This window comes from Lepidochelys kempii, chromosome 11 (assembly GCF_965140265.1).
Source record: "Lepidochelys kempii isolate rLepKem1 chromosome 11, rLepKem1.hap2, whole genome shotgun sequence".
NCBI lineage: Eukaryota > Metazoa > Chordata > Testudines > Cheloniidae > Lepidochelys > Lepidochelys kempii.
Window position 1 is genome coordinate 41334407 of NC_133266.1, and position 25281 is coordinate 41359687.

Sequence of the window (25281 nt, forward strand, 5' to 3'; positions counted from 1 at the left end):
TCCAGTCTTCTGGAATCTCTCCTGTCTTCCATGACTTTTCAAAGATAATTGCTAATGGCTCATATATCTCCTCAGTCAGCTCCTTGAGTATTCTAGGGTACATTTCATCAGGCCCTGGTGACTTGAAGACATAGATAAGTTCATGGAGGATAGCTCCATCAATGGCTATTAGCCAGGATGGGGAGGGATGGTGACCCTATTCTCTGTCTCCCAGTAGTTGGGAATGGGTGATAGGGAATGGATCACTTGATGATTACCTGTTCTGTTCATTCCCTCTGGGGCACCTGGCATTGGCCGCTGTCAGAAGACAGGATACTGGACTAGAGGAACCTTTTGGTCTGACCCCGTACGGCCGTTCCTATGTTTTTATGTGGAACTACTGAGAGGACGGCAGTATCATCTGACCAGCCAATAGATTTGTAACATACAAAAGGAAAGGGTATTAAACTCATACTGTCAAATGTAGCCGGGTCACCAACTCACAGAGACTCATAATAGAGGTAATTTCTTACACTGTGTTTCTGTGATAGGATTCTGTAAGTGGAAATGAAGAAAACATGGAGAAAGTAGTGAACCTGGAACTTGTTTTTGGTTATCACTTGAAACTTGGAAATGGTCCACAGGTAAATGAATCTTGTTGGGATAATATCATTTTATTTCTGTTTCTTTAATCATTACTCAAACGGCCCAATGTCTGTAGAAATATTTTCCATTTATTATGTGAATCCTGCTACTCAGAAAATCACTGAGCAAATTTCAAAGTACAATGCTGAATCAATGATGGATGGGTACAAGAAAAACAGTGGTACAGGAAGTTTTGAATTAAACAAGATTGTTTCCTCATAAGCATTTTCTCTAACTTCAGTTTTGTGATTGAGAATTTCTTATATAAATCCTTTATCATACTGAACATGAGACAACAGGTTTTTGTGAAAAGGAGGTAAATTGAGATACCAGTGGAGGCTGGGGGCTTGGACTAGTATTGAATTTGTCTCATTCATGGGCAAAACCTTCTTGGTTTGCTATGTGGGGATTTTCTCCTTTCTTTTTCATTGTATTTTGGATTTCTTTTATCTGAAGCATTTTCCAGTTGTAAAGATGGATTTCCCATTGCAGTGTGAATTGCTTGTACATCCCCAGTGCTCTCAGGCACCCATAACTTGTGGTGCTATACAGCTTCTTTTCTGTAGGTGCACATTGTGCCCTGCCTTGTGCAGCCATGCAAGGGAGTAAGGGGCAGAAGGCTTTGAAGTGTTGGGGGAGGTACTCTACACCAGCTATATGCCTGGCACATGGGGGCTTCCCCCACAGAACAGGTGGAATCCAGGAGGCAGATTCTCACTCTTCGCAGGTTTCCCAGGTTGCACCTGAATTAGCACAACAATGTACTGCCCCTCGCTAGGGACTCATGAAAAAGCAGTGACTGCAGTTTTCTTAGTGCGTTTCTTCATGTAACTGTGGAAAGCTTCCTTCTTTTGTGGTTATTTCGCTCTCTCGCTCTCTCTCGCTTTCCAGCAGATTTTGCTTGCATTGTGAGTTGGTGTGTGCATACAGGAGAAGGTATATTTCCACCCCTGAGGTGTACTATGTGCTAATCCTTCCTTTTCTGGGATTTCACCTTTGTTTCATGAGTGTGAAACAAAGGTGAAATCCCACCTTTCAGTCGCAACAGGAATGCGCAAACCCTATCCACCATGGGCTCGTCTAGACTGTGGAAGCTTCCCCCAGAATTCTAACCGGATTTAAAACTGGTTCAGCTAATCCAGTTATAAAACATGGTTGGGACCGAGTGCACCCTACCAATGTCATATAAACGAAGCTCATGGGGGATAGGGGACTCCCTGACAAATGTAAGCCAGGATTTTTTTGTGGAATATGTTTTAAGAATTGTGGTAAGAAAAATTGTAGCCTTCTCAGAAGGTTTGGTGAGCAGGGTTCTCTGGAGACGTTCCTAGCTTTGCTGTTCAAGAAAACCACATTGGAACTCTGCTTAAATGCACTCATTTAAACCCAGTGACAACCAGCCCAGGTCTGATTCATTTTAAAACTGGTCGGAGCCATAGAGTAAGTCAGACTTGGATGGCCTGAACTGCCTTTACTGGCCTGGTTTCCAAACCAGCGTGTATTTTTTAACGATCTGTAAAAATAGTAGGTCATCTTCACCCAGGTCTATACTAGGACTACATGGCCCTGACTTCTGGGAGGGTTCTGAAGGTTTATTTTAGTATTATTTATTTATATGTAGTGCTATATCAGAGAGCTATTCCAAACAAATGTACCTGGTTCTCTGGTTATCCCAGTGGGATAAGTCTAAAGACACAGGCTGGTACCATGCGGGACGATTCAGGACAACATAATACTAAAATGTAATGCCACATCTTCATTGTAACTGAATGCAATTTAATGAAAGCTTGTCATCCTTTTCTACCTACTGCTTCTTCCACCCTTTCCCATCTCTTTGAGACTTAGAAAGTAAAGGAAGGCTAGTAGCTCTTTTCTCTTTATAAACAGTCTGTCAACACCAATTTACTTTGCTTTTTGGGGAACTCATCGGGTTAAAATCATGGCAAAAAGCAGTTAAAGCTACATTCCATATCCAAAATTAAGATGTTCCCATTTTCCAGCTTTTCAGTTTTACCTCACACACATAGGTGCATAGGTGCGTTTACAACACTGCCTATTTCAATTCTTTTGGAGTATTTCTTGTGATCCACAGCCTCCTTTGCAAGACCCTTGAATGCTTTTAATCTCTTACACATAAAATTTTCTAGTCTAATAATCTTTGATTTAGTCCCAAAGATTTCTCAGCACTTAAAAATTCCGAAATATCGTATAGGAGTCCAAGCAGAATCATAGTCTTTTATTATTTATTACAGCAGACGTGTGTAGATTCTAATAAAGCAGAGAAAAGAGAAATAGTTTCTTTGTAAAACTGAAAAAAATACCTGAGCAATAAAATAAATATAACTACAGTTTAACTAAACTGATTAATATAATCTGTCAAAGTGGAGCATCACGTAGTCGGGCAAAATGGTATGCCTCAATGCTACAGTGTCATTGCTCATTGAAATTTTAGCACAAGGCACTTTGAACTCATCAGGTTTTCCATCAAGAAGGGACCACTTGGGCCTTATTCTGATCTGACACTAGTGTAAAACGGGTGCCACTCTACTGATTTCAATGTGGTTACTCCTGGAACACCACCAGTGTAAATGAGATCAGAAGCAAGCCCATACTCTTCGAAGGTGTTGAATGTAGGATGCGGTGCAGCAATTCCTATAGGAAATGCACATTTTTATTGAACTGTAAAGAGGTATATGCAGGCTCATTGAATTTTTTGGCTGAGTAACTTGCTCACTTGCCTTTCTATAGAACCTTTTTAGTATATATCTGGATTTTTACAGTACACCCAATGTGGATGTAATTGCCCTCTTCCCATCCCCATTCTCATACATGCAAAGTCCCAATAATCTGTCTTTGTACAGGGGACGTGAGCAGGTTCCAACCCATAGACAGTCTGTTGGCTTGCAGCACAACCTCGCTCCAGGGCACTACTCCAGAGTGAAGTCTAGAATAGTAGCCACTGCATCTCCACATGGACAACAGTGGATGCAATGGTACTGCCCCAGCCTAGCCCAAACCTCCTTACACACCAGCCTCTCCTGGGCTGATATACAGAATCCCAGTCATGAATCCCTGAACAGCTACTTCCCCTAAAGGCAATCCACCCCGTGCCCCAACACAGTCCCATTGCAGAGTGAAAATAGCACAGAAAGCCTGGCACAGGCCCACAGCGTTGGAGGGTGGATTTCATCCTTTCTGAGGGCATGTTGGGCTTACTCCCCTGCACCACTTTTGGAGCTGTCTATCACTAGTGGTAACTGGAAGCTGTCTACAAAAGTACAGAGGTTTGTTAAATGGCATGAAGATATAGTCAGTGCTTGGAAAAGGGAATACTGTTTTTCACATTTCCACCTTTAAAATATTGCATTCACAAACAAGTGAACTGGCAATTTATTTTTATGGTGATGATCAGGGCCCTAAAAATCCTTATTTGCTTGCAACCACTTAGTGAGGACAGACCTTTGTACACATGGCAGCTAATCTCAGAACCATTTCTGTCTCAGAACTCTGTCTGTCTCAGCTGCTGAAACCTGCTGTTTTAAAGGCAGTAGAGCTGAACATCTAGTGACAGCACCTGGGTTATTTATCATTATGTATAACTCGCTATGCTACATTTTATTATGCTGGATTTACATGAAAGATAATATCAAATGAAAGATATTTTTGCATATTTAGCTACAATAAGGTCCCAATATTATGTTCCTCATTCAGGCAAAATTCCCATTGATCTGGGACTTCTGCCTGAGTGAAAGATCAGGCCCTTCAAGTAAGCACACAGGCAATCAATTATATAAATGTATGTTTAGCTGGCATTGTTTCTTTATTTTTTAAGAGCACCTCTCTCTAAAGCCCCCTTTTTTCCTCCCCATACAAAACTGAAACAAAAAATGCAATGCAGCAACCTTCTCTGTACTGGTGTCTAGTTGGCAGCAATCTGCCCTGACCTGAGACATGAGCCATTGTTAAGGGTATAACACATTTACATATTTTGCAATAAAACATCAGTTATTTGCATTACTGTGTCAAGTTTTATTTGATTCTTTCACCTAAAAATGACTCATTTTCCTTTCTTGTATTTTAAAAACCAACTACTCTAAGCTTGTTTGAGAATAATCAAAAATTGCCCATTTAGCTAGAAGTCATTTTCTTTTCAAAAGGCAAACGTTATTTAATCTTTCAGCTGTTCATTGTGCCATCATAAATACTTTCTTTTCAGCACAGTTGTGGGGACTGAAATGAGCCCACTAATTGCCTCCCATTTCGACTGACATGTGGTGGTTTAGTGGAAAGAGAACACAGCAGGGAGAAGGAAATAGGAGGCTGAGAAAATGAGAGCTAATTATTTTCACTGCCTCATGTCAGGCTCTGTGTCAGCCTTGTTTTTACAAACTGGAAGGTTTAGCACTAAATAAAACAAACTGGCGTCATGTTTTTATATACTGGCAGTGTCATGGAAGCAGCTGCACATCTCAAAGACAATATAATGCCTGCATTCGCATGGACACCATCTGACAACCACTGTGAGCCACTACTAATGAGGATATCACAGTGGTGCCAAGTGAAAGGTGCTGAATTATGTATGATTCTTCATCAGTACAGCAATAGTCCTGTACATCATTATGAGGCATTGTTTTGCTGAAGAGATTAAAACATTCTTAGTTCCAGACCCTGCAACCTATACATGCTACAAGAGGTTATTAATGGAATTTTTAGGGAGAGTTTCTTGTGGCTTTCTTTTTGGTTAAAAATATCTCATGGGACTAAGCAGTGGCAGGTCATGACACTATATATAAAAAGAAGAGAAGCAAATTAACCATACTTGTGTTATCTTCCTTTAAATCCAGCATAATAAAATGTAGCGTAGCAGGTTATACATAATGATAAATAACCCAGGTGCTGTCACTAGATGTTCAACTCTTATGTCTTTAAAACAGCAGGTTTCAGCAGCTGAGATAGATAATAGCTAAGAATGGAAAGGAGCTACCAGGGGCCTAAATCATCAACATGCTGCTACTTCTAATGCCAGCATGACCAGCACTTTTTTCATATTTGTTTCATCTTGCACTACATCTTATGTTTTCCAATATCCTGTTGCCTGCTAAGATGCTGTTTCCATTTTTCCTTGACTCTTAAACTTTTTTTTTATTGCCACAACTGAATTTAAAAACATATCCTAAATTCATGCCTCCTTCCAGAATGAGATCTCTCCCCAGGGAGTGTTTTTTGTACCAAGAGGTGTGTGTTGTTGTTTAAAGCCCCTGGCTGATCTTTTATGTTTTCCTTTCGTTTTTCATTATTGACATTAATATTTGTTGTTTTAAGGTGAGTGATATGATCACAGGAATAAACGGAAGGCCTGGTTTTTAAAGTGTTCTTGCTTTACTCTTATGGATCTTAGGAGTAGTGAGTTTGTAATACTTTTATGATTTGCTTTTCTCTTACATTCCTACAGCCATTTTCAGAGGCTGTTGATTTATTGGCTTGTTCTAAATATAAGTCAGAAAGTATCTGCACTCAAAGTTTGAGTGTTTGTGCCTCAGTTATGCAGTTGGCTTCCTCTTCATAGTTCGAAAACTAAATCTGTTTTATTTATTTAAATCAAAACTGAAAAGATAGATATTTGACAAGGCTTTGTGTTTGAATTGTAAAGTGCCCAGGGACATCTTTTGTGAAGGACATTGTGTAAATACATTTATAAACAGATTTTTTAATGTGCCACTTCCACAGAATATGTTTTGTTCCCCACTTTATCCAGGTAGTAAACTTCGCCTTGACTCAAGAGACCTTTATGGCCCTGATTCAGCAGAGAACTTAACCACATGCTTTAGTTCCAATGAATTAAATAATTTGAATTAAGTGCTGTGCTGAATTGAAATGGACATAAGCATGTATTTATGTTCTTTGCTGAATCAGGGCCTATATATTAATAGGGGGAAGTAGAGCAATAATCTTTTCTACTTTTAAGCTTCTTTGAACTGTAGAAAGCTAGTGTTGCTTACTGAATGGTTAACCCTAAAGATTAGTATATACTTAAGGAAAGTAGCTGACTAGTAAACTGATCACACAAGTGTCTTGTCCACAAATCGGGCTGGTCTCTTTTTAATTTAAAAGATAAGTATTTTAAAAGGTGACATAGCAATATTCCTCAGATCAAATAAGATGTTCATTTTCCAGTGGACATAGAGGGCAGATTGAATGGTTTGGCCTGTGACAGACACAGAATTTTGAGGAGGAGTATGGGTCTGAGAACAGCGTTTTAAGGGATAAGGTTTCGTATTTCATTGTATGAAACTGCTGTTTAAAGAAGAAAAGGCCTTGCTCATGCACTGCTCCTAGTATAGCTGAGTCCACAACTGTTTGGGCCAAAGTGGTTTATTACCCTATCAAAGAGGCTTCTTCCTTTGGGTCTGATCCAAAGAGTTGCTACGCACCTTTACTTTGCTACTGAAGTTACTGGGAGTTACCAGGTACTCCGAGCCTGGACTCAGATCCTATATTTAATGCAGTAATTACAGTTTTTCCTTTGGAGATAGGGGTTTGAATCACATTGTTTATCAAAACAGATTGATATTCATCAGATTTGTTTTGGAGGGAGACTTCACCAAAGTAGCACAAAATCCAGATTTACGCAGTAATAGACATCCTGAAACAAGATTCTGCAGTGCAAAGCATAGGAAGTAAAGTGGTGGTGATCTCTAAGCGCTCTGCTATGGTCTCTGGACCATATACCGTATTCCACAGAAATACACAGTGTTAAGTTTGTGCACATGGAGAAATTGAGGCACACGGACTTGCCAAAGGCCACGTGGCAATTCAGCGTCACAGCCACAATTGCAGCCTTGGGGCAAGATTTCAGCAGAGCTCATAATCTATGTAAGCACCTAAATGAAGAGGCCAGTTTTTCAAAATGCTCCACGCTCAATGAGGCCCCAGATCTCCTGACTCCCAGTCTCTCTGCTCTGTTCACAAATCAGTAAAACAGAGTAATAGACTACATTGCTTCTCAATTAAAACTCCCAGGGCCAGGCTAATGAGTCAGAGCATGGGCATAATTTTAAGCATGTTTAAGAGCTTTGCCGGAATGCTCAACACCTCAGAGGATCAAGCCCTTTGCAAGGGGCTGAGTGCTTCTGATGGGTGGCTCCAATCCAATCAGTGGGACTATTCACCCGCTTCCAGCCAAGCATGTGCTTAAGTCCTTTGCTTGATCAGGGCCATAATTATTATTTTTATATGAAGTCCTGAGCTCCTTGAACTCTAGCTGAAATGAACAGGACTAGAGGGCGCTCAGTATCACACAGGAGGATGCTTGGTACCTGATATAACTGGGTTCTAATAACTTGCTGCTCCTTTATTCCAGCAGTTTTTTTAGTGGCATTTCTTAGACTCTATGATCATTTGTTCTTGGATTCACACGGAAGGACTCGTCTGGGCCCACTGGGAAATAAAGCTGATAACTCAGCTTCTCTCTACTGCTGTGTTACTCTGTCTCAGCTTGCTTATGGAAACCTTCCATGCCTGCTCCTGAAACCGTATTTACCTATTAGTGTAAATATACCTGCTCTATCTTCCCTGAGCCTCTCAGAGGAAATTCTACCATTTAAGAAACTAAAACACAGTATCAAAATGACAACTGTTTCTCAGATGTGAACTAATAGAAATGCTACCAAGAAAACAGAAAGGTTCATTCACTTTGGATACTTTTATCCTGAAAAGAATCCAGTAGGAATGTATTCCAAACCTTGGGTTTTAACACATTTAGGGTTTTGCAGATTTTGTTTATATTTTGTATTGTTTCTTGTTCTAAAATGTTATTACTCTCTTTTAATACTAGGACTGTAAATGGAAAATGTTTATGGAGATGGATGGGGATGAAATTGCAATAACCTACATAAAAGATGTGACATTCAACACTAACCTACCTGATGTAGAGATTTTAAAAATGACAAAGGTAGGGTTCTGTTTACAGCCTTTATGAATTCATAGATCTCAAACAAAAACATTAAATACCAAAGCAGTAGATTTTTGTGCTTGTGAAAACCTCAGTCTCTTGACAGCTTTTAAATAAAATGCATTATTTTTGAAGATTTGTATCATAATTTGACTGATTTGTTAATATTCCCTATTAAGCCAGGCTAAGGATAAAGCAATATGAGAGGAATCATTTAAAATGTTCTTCTTTTACTTCCATGATATGTTTTCTTTATTTGCTTACCACATTTAAATGAAAGAAAAAGTGCAAGTGATGAAAATGTTCCACTTACTGAAACTTCCATATGCTATTTGTATTTTTTTTAAACTTTGACTTTGTTATGAAACTCCTCTCTCAAATGTGATAAGATCTTAAACCCTACCCTTACAACCAAGATCAGAGCACAGTGCAAGGTATGGAACCTTGATTCCACAAAGTCATCAGAAAAGTAGTGAGCAGCCAATGAATAGAAAAGTCACAATAAGAGGGGGAAAAAACCCTGTCCGTTAACTTTAGTAACTCAAGCCCTAATGGCATCATAAAATGCAGCTTGTGACCATTGTTTTACTACAAAAATGGGAAAATGTGGCAAAGAAATGGAGTGGGTAGTCGGATGTATTCCACATTGAGCACCGTCAGTGAAATATAGAGCATCTTCAACTCCACCTCAATGGGAGTTTAACCTGACTTCAGCATTTGCCTCTAAATATTTACCAGCCAATGTCTTGACTGATTTTAATCTAGGAGATGGAAGTTGTTTTCATAGGCAGGGCACTCTGTTTGCTGTTCATTTCTAATTGATTGTTTTTTATTAATGTGACCCACCCTAATACCTTGGCAATGTGTAACAATATAAATTTGTAAATGAAAAAATATGCAACATCTTGATTGCCAATTAGAATGCTGCTCTAATGTGCCCTGATGGAAAAACTCTCATGAATGGCTTTAACTGTGTACATTCCTTATTCAGCATTCATTGGCTGTTTTGTCTTAGGAATAACTGCTGGAGCCAAACCCTCAACAGGGAAAATAACAGGAAATAACAAAATATGGTGTTACCATGATAGGCTTATTACATAGTATTTCCCCACTGGAACTACCATTAATGCTGTCCTTGTGTTTATGTGGCCACTGAATGCTGGAACCTTTATTATTAGTGTTAAGATTTGCTAGTTTTTGCATTTTCTCTTGTGAGAGACATTTTTTTGTATTTCATTTCTCAAGGCTTTGCATGTTTTTTCCTGTTAAATTTTTATCAGTATTAAAATTAAACACAAGGAGATTGTCAGGTATAAGCTTAATATTCCGCATACTTCTACACTCTTTTAACCTGGAGGAGAATGTCTTCAGGAATCTAAGTATCTGTTCTTGTTGTTTTTTAAAATTTCCTCTTTGTTGGCAAGAAATTAAAAAAGAATGAAATAAAATGTTAAGGTCCCTACAAAAACATTGTGTTTCTTATGCTCTGTCTGTAAAAGCAGTTAGCTTAAGTATACTATACTCCACAAATACATTTTACTGCTAATTTAGTAATGAATGTGGTATACAAACAAGGAAGTAAACAATTCCGAACGGTGTTGCTTTATGTCCCATTAATACATAGGGAAAATATGGATGCATTTGCCACATGAAAAAGGACAAAAGCTGTAGGGAATGAGTTTTTTTAAAAAACCTTTTTGGTGTAATAATAAAGCAATCAAATGAAAATAATAATCCTCCCCTCCCCACACACATGCTGTTTATTTTTCCCTTTTCAGCCACCATTTGTAATGGAGAAATGGATTGTGGGAATAGCAAAAGATCAGAATGTAGAATGTATTATTACATATGAGGTAAGTGCAGAAAAAGTAAGGCAAATACTTATCCAAGTTGAAAACCTACAGCATAATTTCATTAAAAGCTGGTAGCAGGGCACTTTGACTTTGCTGCATACTGTAATCAAGGTCCAGCACTGCATAATTAATTGCAAAATCTCAAGTTCTGATGAAAAACTGAATGATGTTTTCAGAGTCTGTGTGTTCAGATTCCTGAACACAAAAATTCCTCACGAAAGCTTATGCTCAAATAAATTGGTTAGTCTCTAAGGTGCCACAAGTCCTCCTTTTCGTTTTGCGAATACAGACTAACACGGCTGCTACTCTGAAATTCCTCAAGTAAGAAAACTTTTTTATTTAAACAGCGGTCAGTATTGCTGGTGTTTGTTTGTTGTTGTGTTTGTTGTTACCTTGTCAGGGAAGTGCTAATTAGCTGATGAACAACAGGAGGAGGAAGAAGGTGATGAGAAATGGAGAGAAACATAAAATAAAATCTGGAGACAATTTAGCACTGTTTAACCTGATGGAAATTAGACTTTGTATTAAAAGGTTTGGCTTACTTACAAAAAGTGTTTTATAAAGACCAACAGTATGCTTCACATTGAGGCTAATAATTGAAATCCCAGCTCTGTCCTGAGGTATGGATTCAAGCAGGGCTATCGAGATAGGAAAATGCTGGACCTGGCTTACTTGTCTCAGAAGTGAAGAACAGTGGTTTTCTCTGATACGAAGACTAACCCCAGGTTCCTTTTAGCTGGTAGTGCCTCACAGGAGTCACAGGGAAAGATTGCAGGATTAAAGAGCTTTCTACTGTAGGCAAGTTACCATGAGGGGAATCCCCCGCAACAAATACCTGCCTACTGCCTATCTCTTTTAGCAGAAAGGACTATTTACTTGAAGTGCAACTTGATTTAGTTATTAAAATATTTGTTAAAAAGAAAGGCATTGCAATCTTGCCCTCGTACAGGATATTAACTGAAAGGGGAATTTACGATCAGATTTTTAGCAGAATCATAAAACTGTTACTCAAAAGCCTCTGGATTCTAACAATCTCTGAGATCAGGCTAGAAACCCTCTATACAAAATGACAACAACCTCAGAGTGTTATTGGAAGGTCACTGGTGTGGCAGTTTATTTTGTTGTGTCCTAAATCATAATCTGTTCTGTTTCTTGAATAGGGTGATGTCAGAGCTCCAAAAACCACCAGACACATACATGCAGTTCAATGGAGTAAACTGAAAGCTCAGGATGAGGTGAAGTCAGTGCAGCTCATGATCCAGACCTCCCTCCCAAACTCGGAGGGCAGGCCAGGAAGCAGGTCCAGCTCAAGTAAGTCAGTATGTTTGGACGGCATTAAGTTTACTGCTGAAACATGCAAAACATTTAAAGAAGGCATAACAAAAACTCACTAAGTAAAATTCTATTTCAGCAATATGGGTCCGTCTCTCAGCTTTGGCAGGGATCTGTGGCAGCTGGGATGTCTTGCTGGGATGTATGCAGGAGAAACCCAGCAAAGCCATAGCGAGCCAGCGTAACTTTGAGGGATGTGAGAGAGAAAGACACTGGAAATGTTAGGTAGTCATGTGCTTATTGGCCCAACTGGTTAAAGTGGGATTATTCTGTATATGTTGCTAAAGTAGTGGGTCTTTGAGACTGTAAATAATTCATGGCAATAAGTTGTTGCTATGCTGTGCACCATGCCACTTGGAGCTTCACAGTGACAGCAGGAACAGAGCTCTGGTCATCCTGCTCCAAAAACCACCATCTCTTTCCATCTGAGTTAAAGGAGAATTTGCACTAGATATCAGTAGTAAAGGGCCTTAAAAAACCAGCTGAGTAGATCTGATCCTATCAGGTAGAGGGCATGTGCCCGTGCACACACACAAGTTCATTACAATTGTTTATTTGAAGTTTATCTTAACGTCTCCACTGATGTTTTAATTGTAAGTAGTAATGGGAGGTAAATCAATCTTTTGTCCTAACTAAACAGCCTATTAGTACTCCTGAAGATGTTTCCGTCCATCTGTCCAGTCTTCAGTTGTCTGAAGGTTGCTTTCTCACATTCATACAGTTTTACCATCTGTCTGAGCCCACCATGCAAGCCTTTCCAAACCGGAGGTTTGTCTGCCCAGTGTGTCAGTGCTCAGCAAGCAGGGGTGTAAATCTACAGTGATCTAGCATACTGCACGCTAACTGGCCATGTGAACCCTGCTACCATGCACTAAAAGTTCTGTAGTGCTTTGACATACTTAGTGGCCAGTAGCAGTATCTGCACGGCACACTAAAGTGCTGTAGGTTCGCACTCAAGCTTTCTGAGCATGAAGAAACCCTGTATGTATGCTCTGGGTCTCATACTCTTCTCTTTAGCACATTAATGGAGGTTGGACCTATGCATCAGTGGGCAAGTTGCTTCCAGAACTGTGGAGGTCCCTCAGATAGTGGAGCCATGAATGTTTTCACAGCACAAGGGAGGAGGGTAGATTCCAGGGACTATGCATAGAGGGGCCCAGCTGTGGCAGAGCTCAGCTTGAGTGGGGCTCCATGCTCAGGGTGGAGGGGTCAGGTCAGGAGATTCACCACTGGGAGAATAGAATCATAGCTATCAGGGTTGGAAGGGACCTCAGGAGGTCATCTAGCCCAACCCTCTGCTCAAAGCAGGACCAATCCCCAACTAAATCATCCCAGCCAGGGCTTTGTCAAGCTTGACCTTAAATACCTCTAAGGAAGGAGATTCTACCACTTCCCTAGGTAACCCATTCCAGTGCTTCACCCTCCTAATGAAAAAGTTTTTCCTAATATCCAACCTAAACCCCCCCCATCCCCTGCAACTTGAGACCATTACTCCTTGTTCTGTCATCTGCTACCACTGAGAACAGCCTAGATCCATCCTCTTTGGAACTCCCCTTCAGGTAATTGAAAGCAGCTATCAAATCCCCCCTCATTCTTCCCTTCTGCAGACTAAATAATCCCAGTTCCCTCAGCCTCTCCTCATAAATCATGTGCTCCAGCCCCCTAATCATTTTTGTTGCCCTCCGCTGGACTCTTTCCAGTTTTTCCACATCCTTCTTGTAGTGTAGGGCCCAAAAGTGGACACAGTACTCCAGATGAGGCCTCACCAATGCCAAAAAGAGGGGAATGATCACGTCCCTTGATCTGCTGGCAATGCCCCTACTAATACATTCCAAAATGCCGTTAGCCTTCTTGGCAACAAGGGCACACTGTTGACTCATATCCAGCTTTTTGTCCACTGTAACCCCAAGGTCCTTTTCTGCAGAACTGCTGCCGAGTCACTCGGTCCCTAGTCTGTAGCAGTGCATGGGATTCTTCTGTCCTAAGTGCAGGACTCTGCACTTGTCCTTGTTGAACCTCATCAGATTTCTTTTGGCCCAATCCTCTAATTTGTCTAGGTCCCTCTGTATCCTATCCCTACCCTCCAGTGTATCTACCTCTCCTCCCAGTTTAGTGTCATCTGCAAACTTGCTGAGGCTGCAATACATGCCATCCTCCAGATCATTAATGAAGATATCATTAATGAGGATTCTTCAATCCAGTTTGGCAGTAGGATCATATTATAGATACAGATTGCTGCTTGTGGGGCTGAAGTAAACTTCACCCAGTGGCTTTTGGGAGACCATTGTCCTTGTCTTCCCCCTGGCCCACTGCATCTTTTCAGCATCCTGTCCAGCTACACAGGCTGGATGCTGGGCTGAGGATTTTCCCCCAAGAGAATATACCCCATATTCTGAAGTGTCTCAGTGGTGGGACTCAAACTTTAATCCATGAATAGTCACTGAATGGCTTTAGAGAGGGAGCGCACAGTAGCTTTAGTGTCGCACCCTGATACCGCCTACAAACGTTGGCTGAATCCATGTGTGATGAAGATGTATCTGTCTGCCTCCATATGCTGACAAACTGACTCTTAGCCACGAAAAAAAGAAATGAGCCTGCTGTGAGCAAGAGGATCCCCTCTGTGTCTCCTCCCATCTCTTCCTTCCAATAGCTGTAGGGGAAGAGAGTCTTCCCCCAGCCCTTCCTGGCTCCTTGGAGGGAATGTTCTCAGTGGCTTCTATCCTGGCCTCCTCTCTCCACATTACACAAGGGGGCAGGAGTACTCCAGTCAGCTCTTGCCTTCTGCCTCCCTGTGTTCTATTCATGGGCATCCGGAGTCAGAGGCAGCTCCCACAATGCCAGTGAGATTTGCTCTGCCTCCGTATTAGGAGCAGTGTTGTGATATGGATTCTCTTGCTCTGCCTAGCCATCTGGCAGAGGAGGCAGGGTGTTCATCAGAGCCATGGACACTGAGCTGCTTGCAGAGCCATGAAGAGCTTCAGTGCATAGCTCACACTGCACTGGAGGGTAAATCTAGCCTGCACATATAAGACTAAATGCCAGCAGTGCTGTGGAGAAGAATGGAAATGTGCATTACAAATTCTTCTAACACGTCTCAACGTGATCTCTTGGGCCAGCCTGGACTTGTGATTATTCAGTTCCAGAATCTTTATGAACAATGTTCATTGCGATTTATTCAATGAGATAAATGAAACAGGTTTTAAACTGAGATCACCACACTGCTCAGACCTCTTTCAGAGTTCAGTGCACTGTTGACACAGATGGTCAAACGCAACCCTGCTGTAATTCCATTGCCTTCAGTAGAGTTTTGCCTGAAAATCTGCCCTCGGGACTCACGTTATGATACAGACACACATACCTAAAGGCAATTTTGTGCCCAAGCTAAAGGGAGCCCATCAACATTCAAATATAGAAAACTTTTTAAAAAATTGCCAGTTCTTCTGTGGGCTTATGTGTTTAATATTAGTCTCCCTCCCCTCCCCTTCCTTTGGTTCTACACCCCTTTACACCTTGTCACTATGAAGGTTGTAAGTTCTTCAGTGCACAGTCTGTTTTCTATTATATGACTGTACCGTGCCCCGCACAATGGAGTCCTGATCGGGGTCTCTGGGTACTACTGCAATACAAATAATATATGAGAGTAATAACAGAATAATGGATTGCTACTATGCCCAAACATACGCTGTTTCATATCCTGCCTACTGAGCCATAAGATTTGTCCCACCCTGCAGAGAGATCGGGGTATTTCCAAGCTGCCAGTCTGAGGATGTCCAGTGCAGCCCATATCCCCACAAGCTCTGCCTGAATAACGGGGCTGCCTAGGCCACAATCACATCTAGGACAAGGAATGTAGTTACAAGACAGTGGTACCCTCACCCAGCTGTAACACAGCTCTAGTTTGCAATGCAGATGGGACCTAACGTATGTTCTGTAGGGGTATGTCTACACTGCAATAAAACACTCACAGCTGGCCCATGTCAGCTGACTCAGGATCATAGGACTTGAGCTGTGGGGCTATAAAATTGCAATGTAGATGTTTGGAGCCGAACTCTGGGACCCTGGTGGGAGTGGGGGGTGGGAGAGAGACCCAGAGCCCGTGCTTCAGCCTGAGCCTGAATATCCACACTGCAGTTTTATAGTCCCGCAGCCTGAGTCAGCTGATGTAGGGCAGTGTAGACATACCCTAAGGGATTGTCTTCACTGCAGAGTTAACTCAGATGACTGGCACCCAGGTCAACCTAGCCCAGGTGTGAGCAGTCACATTGCAAAGCCAGACCCGAGTTAAGGTGACCTTGCTGGTGCTGCACTCACCTGGGTGTGTTGCTAGGACTTCAGGAGGCATCTCCCATGGTTCTTTGCAGTAAGTTTCCCTGCTGTATGATGCATTCCCAGTAAATTGTGGAACAACTTGTCTGCCATTCTAGGAGTGGGGGGCATTGTGGGAAGCTGCTGGAGGACTATCAGCACTCAAGTGATTAAGCCTGCATCCTTACTTCAGAGGGGGTGGATACAACCCTGCGTGAACATGGCACATGATCTCTAACCCTCCTCCCAGCCAGGCCAGCTAACCTGGTTTTAAAGCACCACCAAATTTGGGCTTTTTTTGTATTAATGGGAGGAGGTTTAATGGCAACACCCAGGTCAGATCCTGAGTTAACACTACAGGAAAGACATACGCTCACTGGGCTACATATTAATTCTGCATACAGAATGTGTCAGAACCAAGATATCAGGATTTCCAATTCTGAATCAAGCAGTAGGAAGAGGGAAAACCTGCTGTGGCCTCACAGAGATTTTTAAGGCATAGAAATCATTTCATTGCAACAAACAGGTGAGGTCCCCACTAGGAAGCTGACAACCCCTGTGCAAAGAGTGACACAGAACAGCCATTAAAAACAGTAAGTTTACTACTTCAGGTGCATCAAAGAGAGCATCTCATTCAGGGGATCAGTTAGTGGTGGTTTCCCTGATGTTATGAGATGGCTGCTTGCCACATGAGGCAAGGAAGCAGATGTGCTTCTGCAAAATAGTAACAACCAGAGTCCCAAATTAAAGTCCTGAAGCTGCCATTCCTAGGTATATGAGGTCCATGTTTTGCATCCACAGGCTAGTGAGAAGAACAGAGGAGACTGAATATAATATGCAGTACCTAGAAAGCACAAAATGCTCATACTGCACACATTTCTTTAAAACTGTAACTTACCAGGAGAAGGCTAAGAAACCTGGAAAGCCATTCACATCGTCTTTTTCAGGAGGGTTCATCTTTATGTGTAGACAGAGCTGTCTGACATGGAGGCATCACAATCAGCCCTTGACAGGAAAGACTCTTCCCCTTTGATATATCTGACATAAAATTGAAGTGATTTTAATCCCTCAGCATTCAACTAAAAGCCTGAGGAAGGGAAAACAAATACTAGCCCCCCCCCCCCCCCCCGCCCTCCCCAGCCCACAAAATGGGAATGATTTTCTATTAACTCTTTAAGAAGAGAAGATATTTAGTTTGTGTGTACACTGTAAAGGACAGTGCATTAAACCAGACCTCTGAAAATTTCCCATTGCAGATGCTGTGGTAACATCTCTAGAAAAAGACAGTATTCATGACAGAACTATTCTACCCTCAGAAAACCAGCAATAAGATGGAGGAATCTGAAATCCTCTGCTATAGCTATTTGCATTTCAGCTGAGTTTAAGCAGCCTGGAAATGCCAAGTTTATGGTCTCCTGTTGGAATATTAGCATTTTTTAAGGACAAATCCATTTAAATCTATTTTGAACAAAATTACTTAAGCTTCATTCTGTATGTATATTGTATATATCTATTGTATGGCATCTTATACAAACAGGCCTAATTTTCAGAATGGCTTCAACTCAAGTTGTGGGTGCTAAGAACTTCTGAAAATTAAGCCCTCTCTCTATCTGCTGTTTTTTACAGAATCCATCAACGTAGAACCTTCCCAAATAAATTAAATCTACATAGCGAGATCAATAGTAGACCTCACAAAATCTTCTGTTCTCCCTTTCTTGGCTGTAGAAAGATCTACTTGTCTTACATATGTATAATAATGTTGGGGAATCTTATGAGTTTTTTTTATTTATCTAATTTGACTTCATTCTAATTTTATTTTTCCATGTATTATATTTTGATATGGGTGCAGCAGGAAGTCTTTTACAAAAGTTTTCTTGCAACATGCCCTTAAGGCGGTTAGACTGAATTAGTCTGACCTCATTACACAGCTGTTATCCCCTCAACTGAGAACAATATTTCTGGCTCTGATGCGCTTTGTAAAGTGCACGGCTTTTCTTGGCGGGTTCTGAATGGAGATGTGGTTCTGATCTGTTGATGACTTTGAAAATTAGGACCAAGTCCTTGTTACAGTCTGGAGGCGATGAACGCAGGTCCACAGAAGCCAGATCCCCATCGAGGATGGAAGAGCAGTTTCCTAGTCAGATGCAGGTTGAAGAAGGCATTTGTCACTATGGATGCTATTTGTTCATACAGGCTTAATGAAGAGTTGAATCGGAATCCACCCTTCATACCAGTTAGACAGTTTCTCCCCTGCAATTTATCACCAGAATGGGGAGGACAATGTCTGGGCTGTTTCTTCAATATATTTGCCTCTTCTGACCAACATGACTTCAGTTCTGTTTGGGTTGAGTTTGAGACAGCTGCTCTTTATCCAGGTGATGATCTCTTTCAGGCATTGGGACATCCTTGTGATCTCATGGGCTGTGCTGATACAAAGTGAGATCTACAGGTGGATGTCACTGGTATAGCGTTGGCAGAGGAGCCCATAGCATTTTGCCCCCTCTTCAAACAGTCTTAGGTGGATATTAAACAGAAGGCGAGACATCACCAATCCCTGTTGGAAGCCATTGTAGTGCTGAACCATCTATGTTACATAAGTGGGACAATAGTATCCTACGATCAACTGCATCCAAAGCTGCAGAAAGGCCAAGAAGTATGAACATTGAGGTATAGTCTCTATCCATTTCAATGAGGAGCATGTCTTTCAGTGCTACTAGTCCTTTGTGCTGTGCCCTGATCTGAAGCCTGATTGTGAAGCATGCAGTATATTGGCAGATGTCACATTACTGGAACGTGGTTTCCACTCCTCTGTCAATGATTTTGATGAAAATGGGAAGTTAGAGAAGGGACAATAGTTGGAGAGAATTTGCTCATCCAGCTATCTGAGGATCTGAAGGACAACAGGAAAATTGGCAGGTTTGTGTCTCTGAAGAAAACATTGCTTATTCTAGTTCGCAGGGGCTTTTGCTTTGCAGGAGGGGTATAGACCTGGTTTGCAGGTAGTGCCTTGAATTTTCTTTAAGGGCTTGTAGGGCTACATCATGTGTGAAGGGTCCAAGCCATCAAGAGTGGTATATTAGTAAATGCTATCTAGTCCTGTTTCAAGTTTACAGCTGCAGTTAGTTCTTCACATATTTGGTTGATCTTCTCTGTGAAATGGGATAGAGCTCGTCATGCTGGTTGGTGCTTAGTGTTTGGATTACGTAAGATGGATTGACTATCCAACACCTCTACCAGCTGTGATTTGATGGCTGGATGGCGATGGAATAGAAGGTGGGGAGGAATTCATGTGGGGCTTTTTGGGGGATGGAGAGCAGGAAGGTGGGTGTTGTTTCTGTTACTGCAGTGGTATAGTTCTTCAGGAAGTCTTTGTGCTGTTGGTGGATGAATTCAGATCAGGTTTTGCATCACTTCTGCCTATGCACTTCATTGGATGTAATTTATGTGTGAACCCCAGTGATCGTTTTGATCAGTGCAAGTGTAGAGAGTGGCTTGGGGCCAAAGCATCCGCAGTACTGGGTGTCAGATGATTATACAGTTTTATAAGCACCCTGCCTAGTAGCTGGGTGGTTTGGTCTCCTACAACATGCTGAAAGAACAGATTTCCTTCCCTGTATATAGGTCATTTTTGTGACTTACTGTATTTTATTGGCTCACAACTATAGTCCTTGGAGCACTTGCTGGTGGTCCAGGTGGACAGCTGGCCTGTCACATGATGTTGTGGCTCCTTGTTTCAAGCTTCTTTTACAGGTCTCAGGCTCTTCTTTGCAATGTAGGCTGTGGAATCATTTCCCAAGGGCAGTAGCTGAAGACAGATCAGAGGGGATATTTAAAACTAGACTACACAAAACACAAGAAAACATTCTTTAGGAAGCAAACCTGCTTTGGTGGGTAGATGGACTGAATGGTTTAATAGGTCTTTTCCATTTCTAACCTCTGTGATCCACACAGGTGACACTATATGCACCAGTTAATTGATGCATTAAATAACATTGTTTTGAATACTGTAAAACCTGGCATTAATTTCTGGCAGGCTGAGAGGGAGGGGAATAACTTGACTGATATGTTATATTTTGCTACATTCTTAGCAGCAATTACTCTCTAGATATTTTGAGTCCTTATCGCAGGTCTTTATTAAGTGGGAATGCAATTTCTTGGCGATTCAAATCATGTGACTCTTGTTTCCATTTATATTTCAGATATAGATGTTGAATGGATGTACACTCTAAGACTGCGTCAGATGGAAAAAAGCACTTCACACCATCATTCCCATTCCCACAGTCCTAATAGTGTGACACAATTTTTACCATACCTTCACAACCAAGACTCCTATGCTGCTGCTGTAAGACGGACACGAATTCCTATTAGCTATCAGATTACACCAATAAATCATTCCAGAAGTTCATCTCCAACCCCATATGGACTGATGAGAACTCTATCGTCGCTACATCTTAATTCAAAGGGAAGTAGTACCTCTAGCGCAGCTTCTGATAGCCCTTCAGAAAGGGACAGATCTGCAGGCAAAAGCAGGAGCAGTTATGTCCGTGACTCTGGACTCTCCATAAATGGAAGATATAGTGGAAAAAGCCCACAAACTGCTTCTGCAGCACCTAGTCATTCTGGAAGAATGTACAGGACTTCCCAGTCAACACTCAACCCATCAAAGTCATATGACCACAAAAAGCGCACACACTATCCCCATCAACCCAAGTCCATACCAGGTATGCCTTTGAAAACAGAAAGCAAACCTAAAGAAAATGATGAAGAGACCAAAGTTAATGAAGGTGGATGGATAAAGGTAGAGTATTCAAAGAAATCTCATAGACAGAGTACAGGCAAGTCACCTAAAGAGAGACCAAAGGGAACTTGGCGAAACCGGAGAACGTTCTGAAGAGGGGACTAGCTGACATTTTCTAGAGCGGTTTTTTCCCTTTAATTTAACAGAATTTTTGGTTTATACAAACCAAACCAGACCTACTGCTTAAAATTTTTCCACCCTTAGTATATGCCTTCTAGAAGACACTACCTCTTACTGAGATGACAGCCAAACTCACTCAGTCAATGGCCACTGTTGGAAGACAGGATACTTGGCTAGATGGACCATTGGTCGCCCAGTATGGCCTGCCTATTCTCATGTTCAAACAGAGAGCAGAACCGGGGTTCCACCAGTAGTCACAGCTCCCACAAAGAACATCTGTCCCTGGTCATGATGTTTTCATTCCAAATGTTGATGAATTGCAACTTCTTTTCTCTCCTCCCTTCCTTGGCTTGTGTCCCTGGTTGGCTGGGAGTCCGTTACATTAGCTTAATCATTCAATACAAACTAAATAAGGTAACTGTGTATCATGACAAAAAGTTCTTCTGTTCATTCTTATCAAATGTTGCTGTTATGGCACCCAGCAACCTCACGCTCTGGGTGCCAGTAGTGTGCCCTGATGTTCAGGAAGAGATCATTATCTTAGCCCTGGTCTACACTAGGACTTCAAGTCAAATTTAGCAGCATTAAATCGATGTAAACCTGCACCTGTCCACATGATGAAGCCCTTTATTTTGACTTAAAGGGCTCTTAAAATCGATTTCCTTACTCCACCCCTGACAAGTGGATTAGTGCTTAAATTGGCCTTTCTGGGTCGAATTTGGGGTACTGTGGACACAATTCGATGGTATTGGCCTCCGGGAGCTATCCCAGAGTGCTCCATTGTGACTGCTCTGGACAACACTCTCAACTCAGATGCACGATTGTTTGCCGTTGCTCTGACACAGGGAAGGGCGACTGATGACACGGCTTACAGGGTTGGCTTACAGGGAGCTAAAATCAACAAAGGGGGTGGCTTAATATCAAGGAGTATTTCAGGCAGGACTTCACGGAGGGTTCCAATAAGAAATGGTGCACCTAAGTTATTGTTCTTATTGGAACAAGGAGGTTAGTCTGGCCTCTGATTGATACATGGCTAGATTTCCCTTGCTGCACCTTCTCTGTGAGTGACTGCAGTGTGACCTAGAGGAATGAGTCCCCTAGATGGGGGGGGGTTGCAAATGAGTACAAAACAAATCTGGTCTATTTCTTGTTTTGATACACTCCATCTATCTTTTACATCTTTGGCTGGCAGCAGACGGTGCAGAAGGACTGCATGCCATCCACATCTCATGGCTGCCCGGCAGAAGATGATGCAATAGGACTGCTAGTGATCCGTATCACCTGCCTGCTCACCGTAAGATGGTTCAATAGGACTGACTGCAGGACTAAAGAGAATGACTTGATCAAGTCACTCCAAATTTAGTCCCTGTGCCCATGTCTGCCCAGGCGCTCCTGATCGACCTCACACAGGCGACCAGGAGCACCTCGGACATGACGATGACGGCTCCCAGTCCTATTGCACCATCTGCTGCCACAAGGCAATGGGTTGCTGCTGCTGTGTAGCAATGCAGTACCGTGTCTGCCAGCACCCAGGAGACATACGGTGACGGTTACCTGAGCGGGCTCCGTGCTTGCCGTGGTATGGCATCTGCACAGGTAACTCAGGGAAAAAAGGCGTGAAACGATAGTCTGCCCTTGCTTTCACGGAGGGAGGGAAGGAACGGGGGCCTGACGATATGTACCCAGAACCACCCGCGACAATGTTTTAGCCCCATCAGGCATTGGGATCTCAATCCAGAATTCCAATGGGCAGTGGAAACTGTGGGAATTGTGGGATAGCTACCCACAGTGCAACACTCCGGAAGTCAACTCTAGCCTCGGTACTGTGGAAGCACTCTGCCGAGTTAATGCACTTAATGCACTTAGAGCATTTTCTGTGGGGACACACACACTCGAATATATAAAACCGATTTCTAAAAAACCGACTTCTATAAATTCGACCTAATTTCGTAGTGTAGACATACCCTTATTTCACAACCCTCAGTACAGATCTCCCCTCCACACACCCCAATTCTGCTCAGTCTGCTCCTGACCTTCCTCCCTCTGCTTCCAGTTTGCCTTCCACGGATGAGAAATCCCCACCTCTCCCTTCATTTAAAGGCACAGCTCCCATATATTAACACACTGTGAGACATGGATTTGTCATGATCAGAAAGGAAAAAAAGGTGACAGGTTTTAATGCTGTTCTTAGGAGAGAAAAAGAGAGAGAAATTATCTTGACAATAGCTACATCTAATTCTATTGAAACCTGTGATAATATTTATCCCTGTGCAGCTCGCATTTTTTAAATTGCATTTTAAGTGCTATCTTGTCTTGCAGTCTTCAAATCGTAAAGAGAAGGTCAGCAAACTTTGTGATTAATGTGGTCTGTAACTCCACAGAGAGGAAAGACGCAGCTGTAGGCCTGCTTCTCTTCAGAAAGTTTCTTGTTGACCTTTTCACTCAAATTGAATTTCATGCAATTAAAAAAAGTTAAGATTTCCCAAGATTAAAAAAAAAAGAGAGAGAGACAGAGAGAACCGAAAAGAAGCCCAAAGCAATGATGGCACAAGCTTGAAGCTGAAAAGCTGTAAATTAGTGATGACTTTTGTTGAGAGAGGCAGCAAATTCCAGCCTTGCTGCAACATGACTGTGAGCAGCCGGGGGTCCTGTAAGACAATGGGCAGGACTTTCTGGAATGCAGCTAGAGTCAATTTTAATGAAACCGTTTATAAGGTGTAAGGTTGGAAACTGACACGAGTCCACCCAATTTAAGCTTAATCAATTTTTGCCTTTATTTATAAATTTTTCAGACAGAATTGCTCCTTATAATTCCTCATCATATAAAAACAAATAAAATGGAACAAGCAGGGGCCCAAGTTACTGAGTTCCTGGGTACCAGGAGCCTCTTGTCCCCTTCAGGGTGGTCATCTCAGTTTCTGGTCCAGTATTCGCCGACTTGTGTCTTATATCTTCTGACATTACATATTCATTAGCTTTCTTCCAATCAATGATGAACATTGTGTCTTACATAACCTGTACAATACTCATGTGCAAGCTTCAAACTTTGGCTATCTACGCTGTTTTCATGTCATTATGCCTCATGTCCCCCTACTCCTATTTCTCCCAACATAGAGACTTTTTAGCGTTATGTTTCGTGTATTTTATTGTATTGGTTAACTTCCTTTTATCTATGTCCTCCAACACTATACATTCCATGAACAAAACATCACCTTTATCCTTTCAGCTGTGAACATTACGTAAGCCCACCTACAAAAGAGAGAAATTGGCACATCAACACTCACGTCAGAGCAAAGGCTAGGCCAAAGCCTTGGCATAAGTACTATCCTGGCTGATCCAGACTCATTCACTATACATAATCATAAACCTTTAACATCAGACTAACAAAATGTAACCCTTATATTTACCATTCAGTAATTCTTCAGCTTCGAAAATCGTAATTCAATACTGTACATACATATCCTAAATTGTTCATTAACCTTTATTTTTTGAGTAGGGGAGTGATGGAGAACAATGTGACCTTAATGTTAGCATTTTCTTATTGTTTCCAAACATGGATGATCAGGGGACTTTTTGCTCAAAGTCTAGCATCACACTTGTATATTATTAAAAGCATTGTCAGTATTTTGCCTGTTGCATTTTGAAGTACTTTATACAATTTTAGGGCCTAGGTATAATTAATTGTTCCCCGACATATTGATTCTTTGCTGGCCAAAATAAGATAAGTGACAACAATCCTATTTTTGCAGCGAGTCTCAGAGCCCCAGATGACTTGGGCTCATGGGGCTCCCTCCATGGACTAAAAATAGTAGCATAGACAGTCCCACTTGGACAGGCACCTGGGCTCTGAAACACGACAAGGGAGATGGTTCTCAGAGCCAGAGCAACTATGTCTGCGTTGCTATTTTTAGCCCCATAGCTGAGTCAGTTAATCCAGGCTCTGCAACTTGTTGCTACAAGGTTGAGTTTTTTTGTTCTGTCTGTTTGCAGTGTAGACGTACCTTTAGATAGATAAATGATTGTGGATTCCCAGGTATTGTTAGTTTCACTTCAATATTCACCAATGCAAAGTATCAAATATCCTTTCCTTTGAAGCTATTTTTCGACACTTTATACCAAAACAAATGTATTGTGAAAGCTGTGCAGTCAGTTTCCATTCTGATTATCAGCCTGTCACAGGGCCAAGGTGAAACACAGAGAGAAAAGTTACCTGGAGCTCAAAAATCAGGATAGATTTTATTGTGCAGGGACTCTGGGTTAATCCAAATTTACAACCTGCAGACTGCTCAGTTTTACAC

At 41.7% G+C, this 25281-nt stretch overlaps 1 protein-coding gene across 5 annotated transcripts in view; it reads left to right on the forward strand.

Moving 5' to 3' along the window:
* The window catches only part of MAP3K20 (mitogen-activated protein kinase kinase kinase 20), a 126169-nt gene extending 104444 nt beyond the window's left edge, over nt 1-21725 (forward strand). For 4 of the 5 annotated variants that reach the window (XM_073305871.1, XM_073305875.1, XM_073305873.1 and 1 more), the window contains exons 15-19: nt 531-623; nt 8459-8575; nt 10354-10428; nt 11589-11739; nt 20265-21725. In XM_073305871.1, the coding sequence (XP_073161972.1) occupies nt 531-623; nt 8459-8575; nt 10354-10428; nt 11589-11739; nt 20265-20956 (1128 nt within the window). In that variant the 3' untranslated portion in view covers nt 20957-21725. The remainder of the gene's footprint in view (nt 1-530; nt 624-8458; nt 8576-10353; nt 10429-11588; nt 11740-20264) is intronic. The other variant, XM_073305870.1, reaches the window with a different exon arrangement.
* The last annotated feature ends 3556 nt before the right edge of the window (nt 21726-25281 follow it).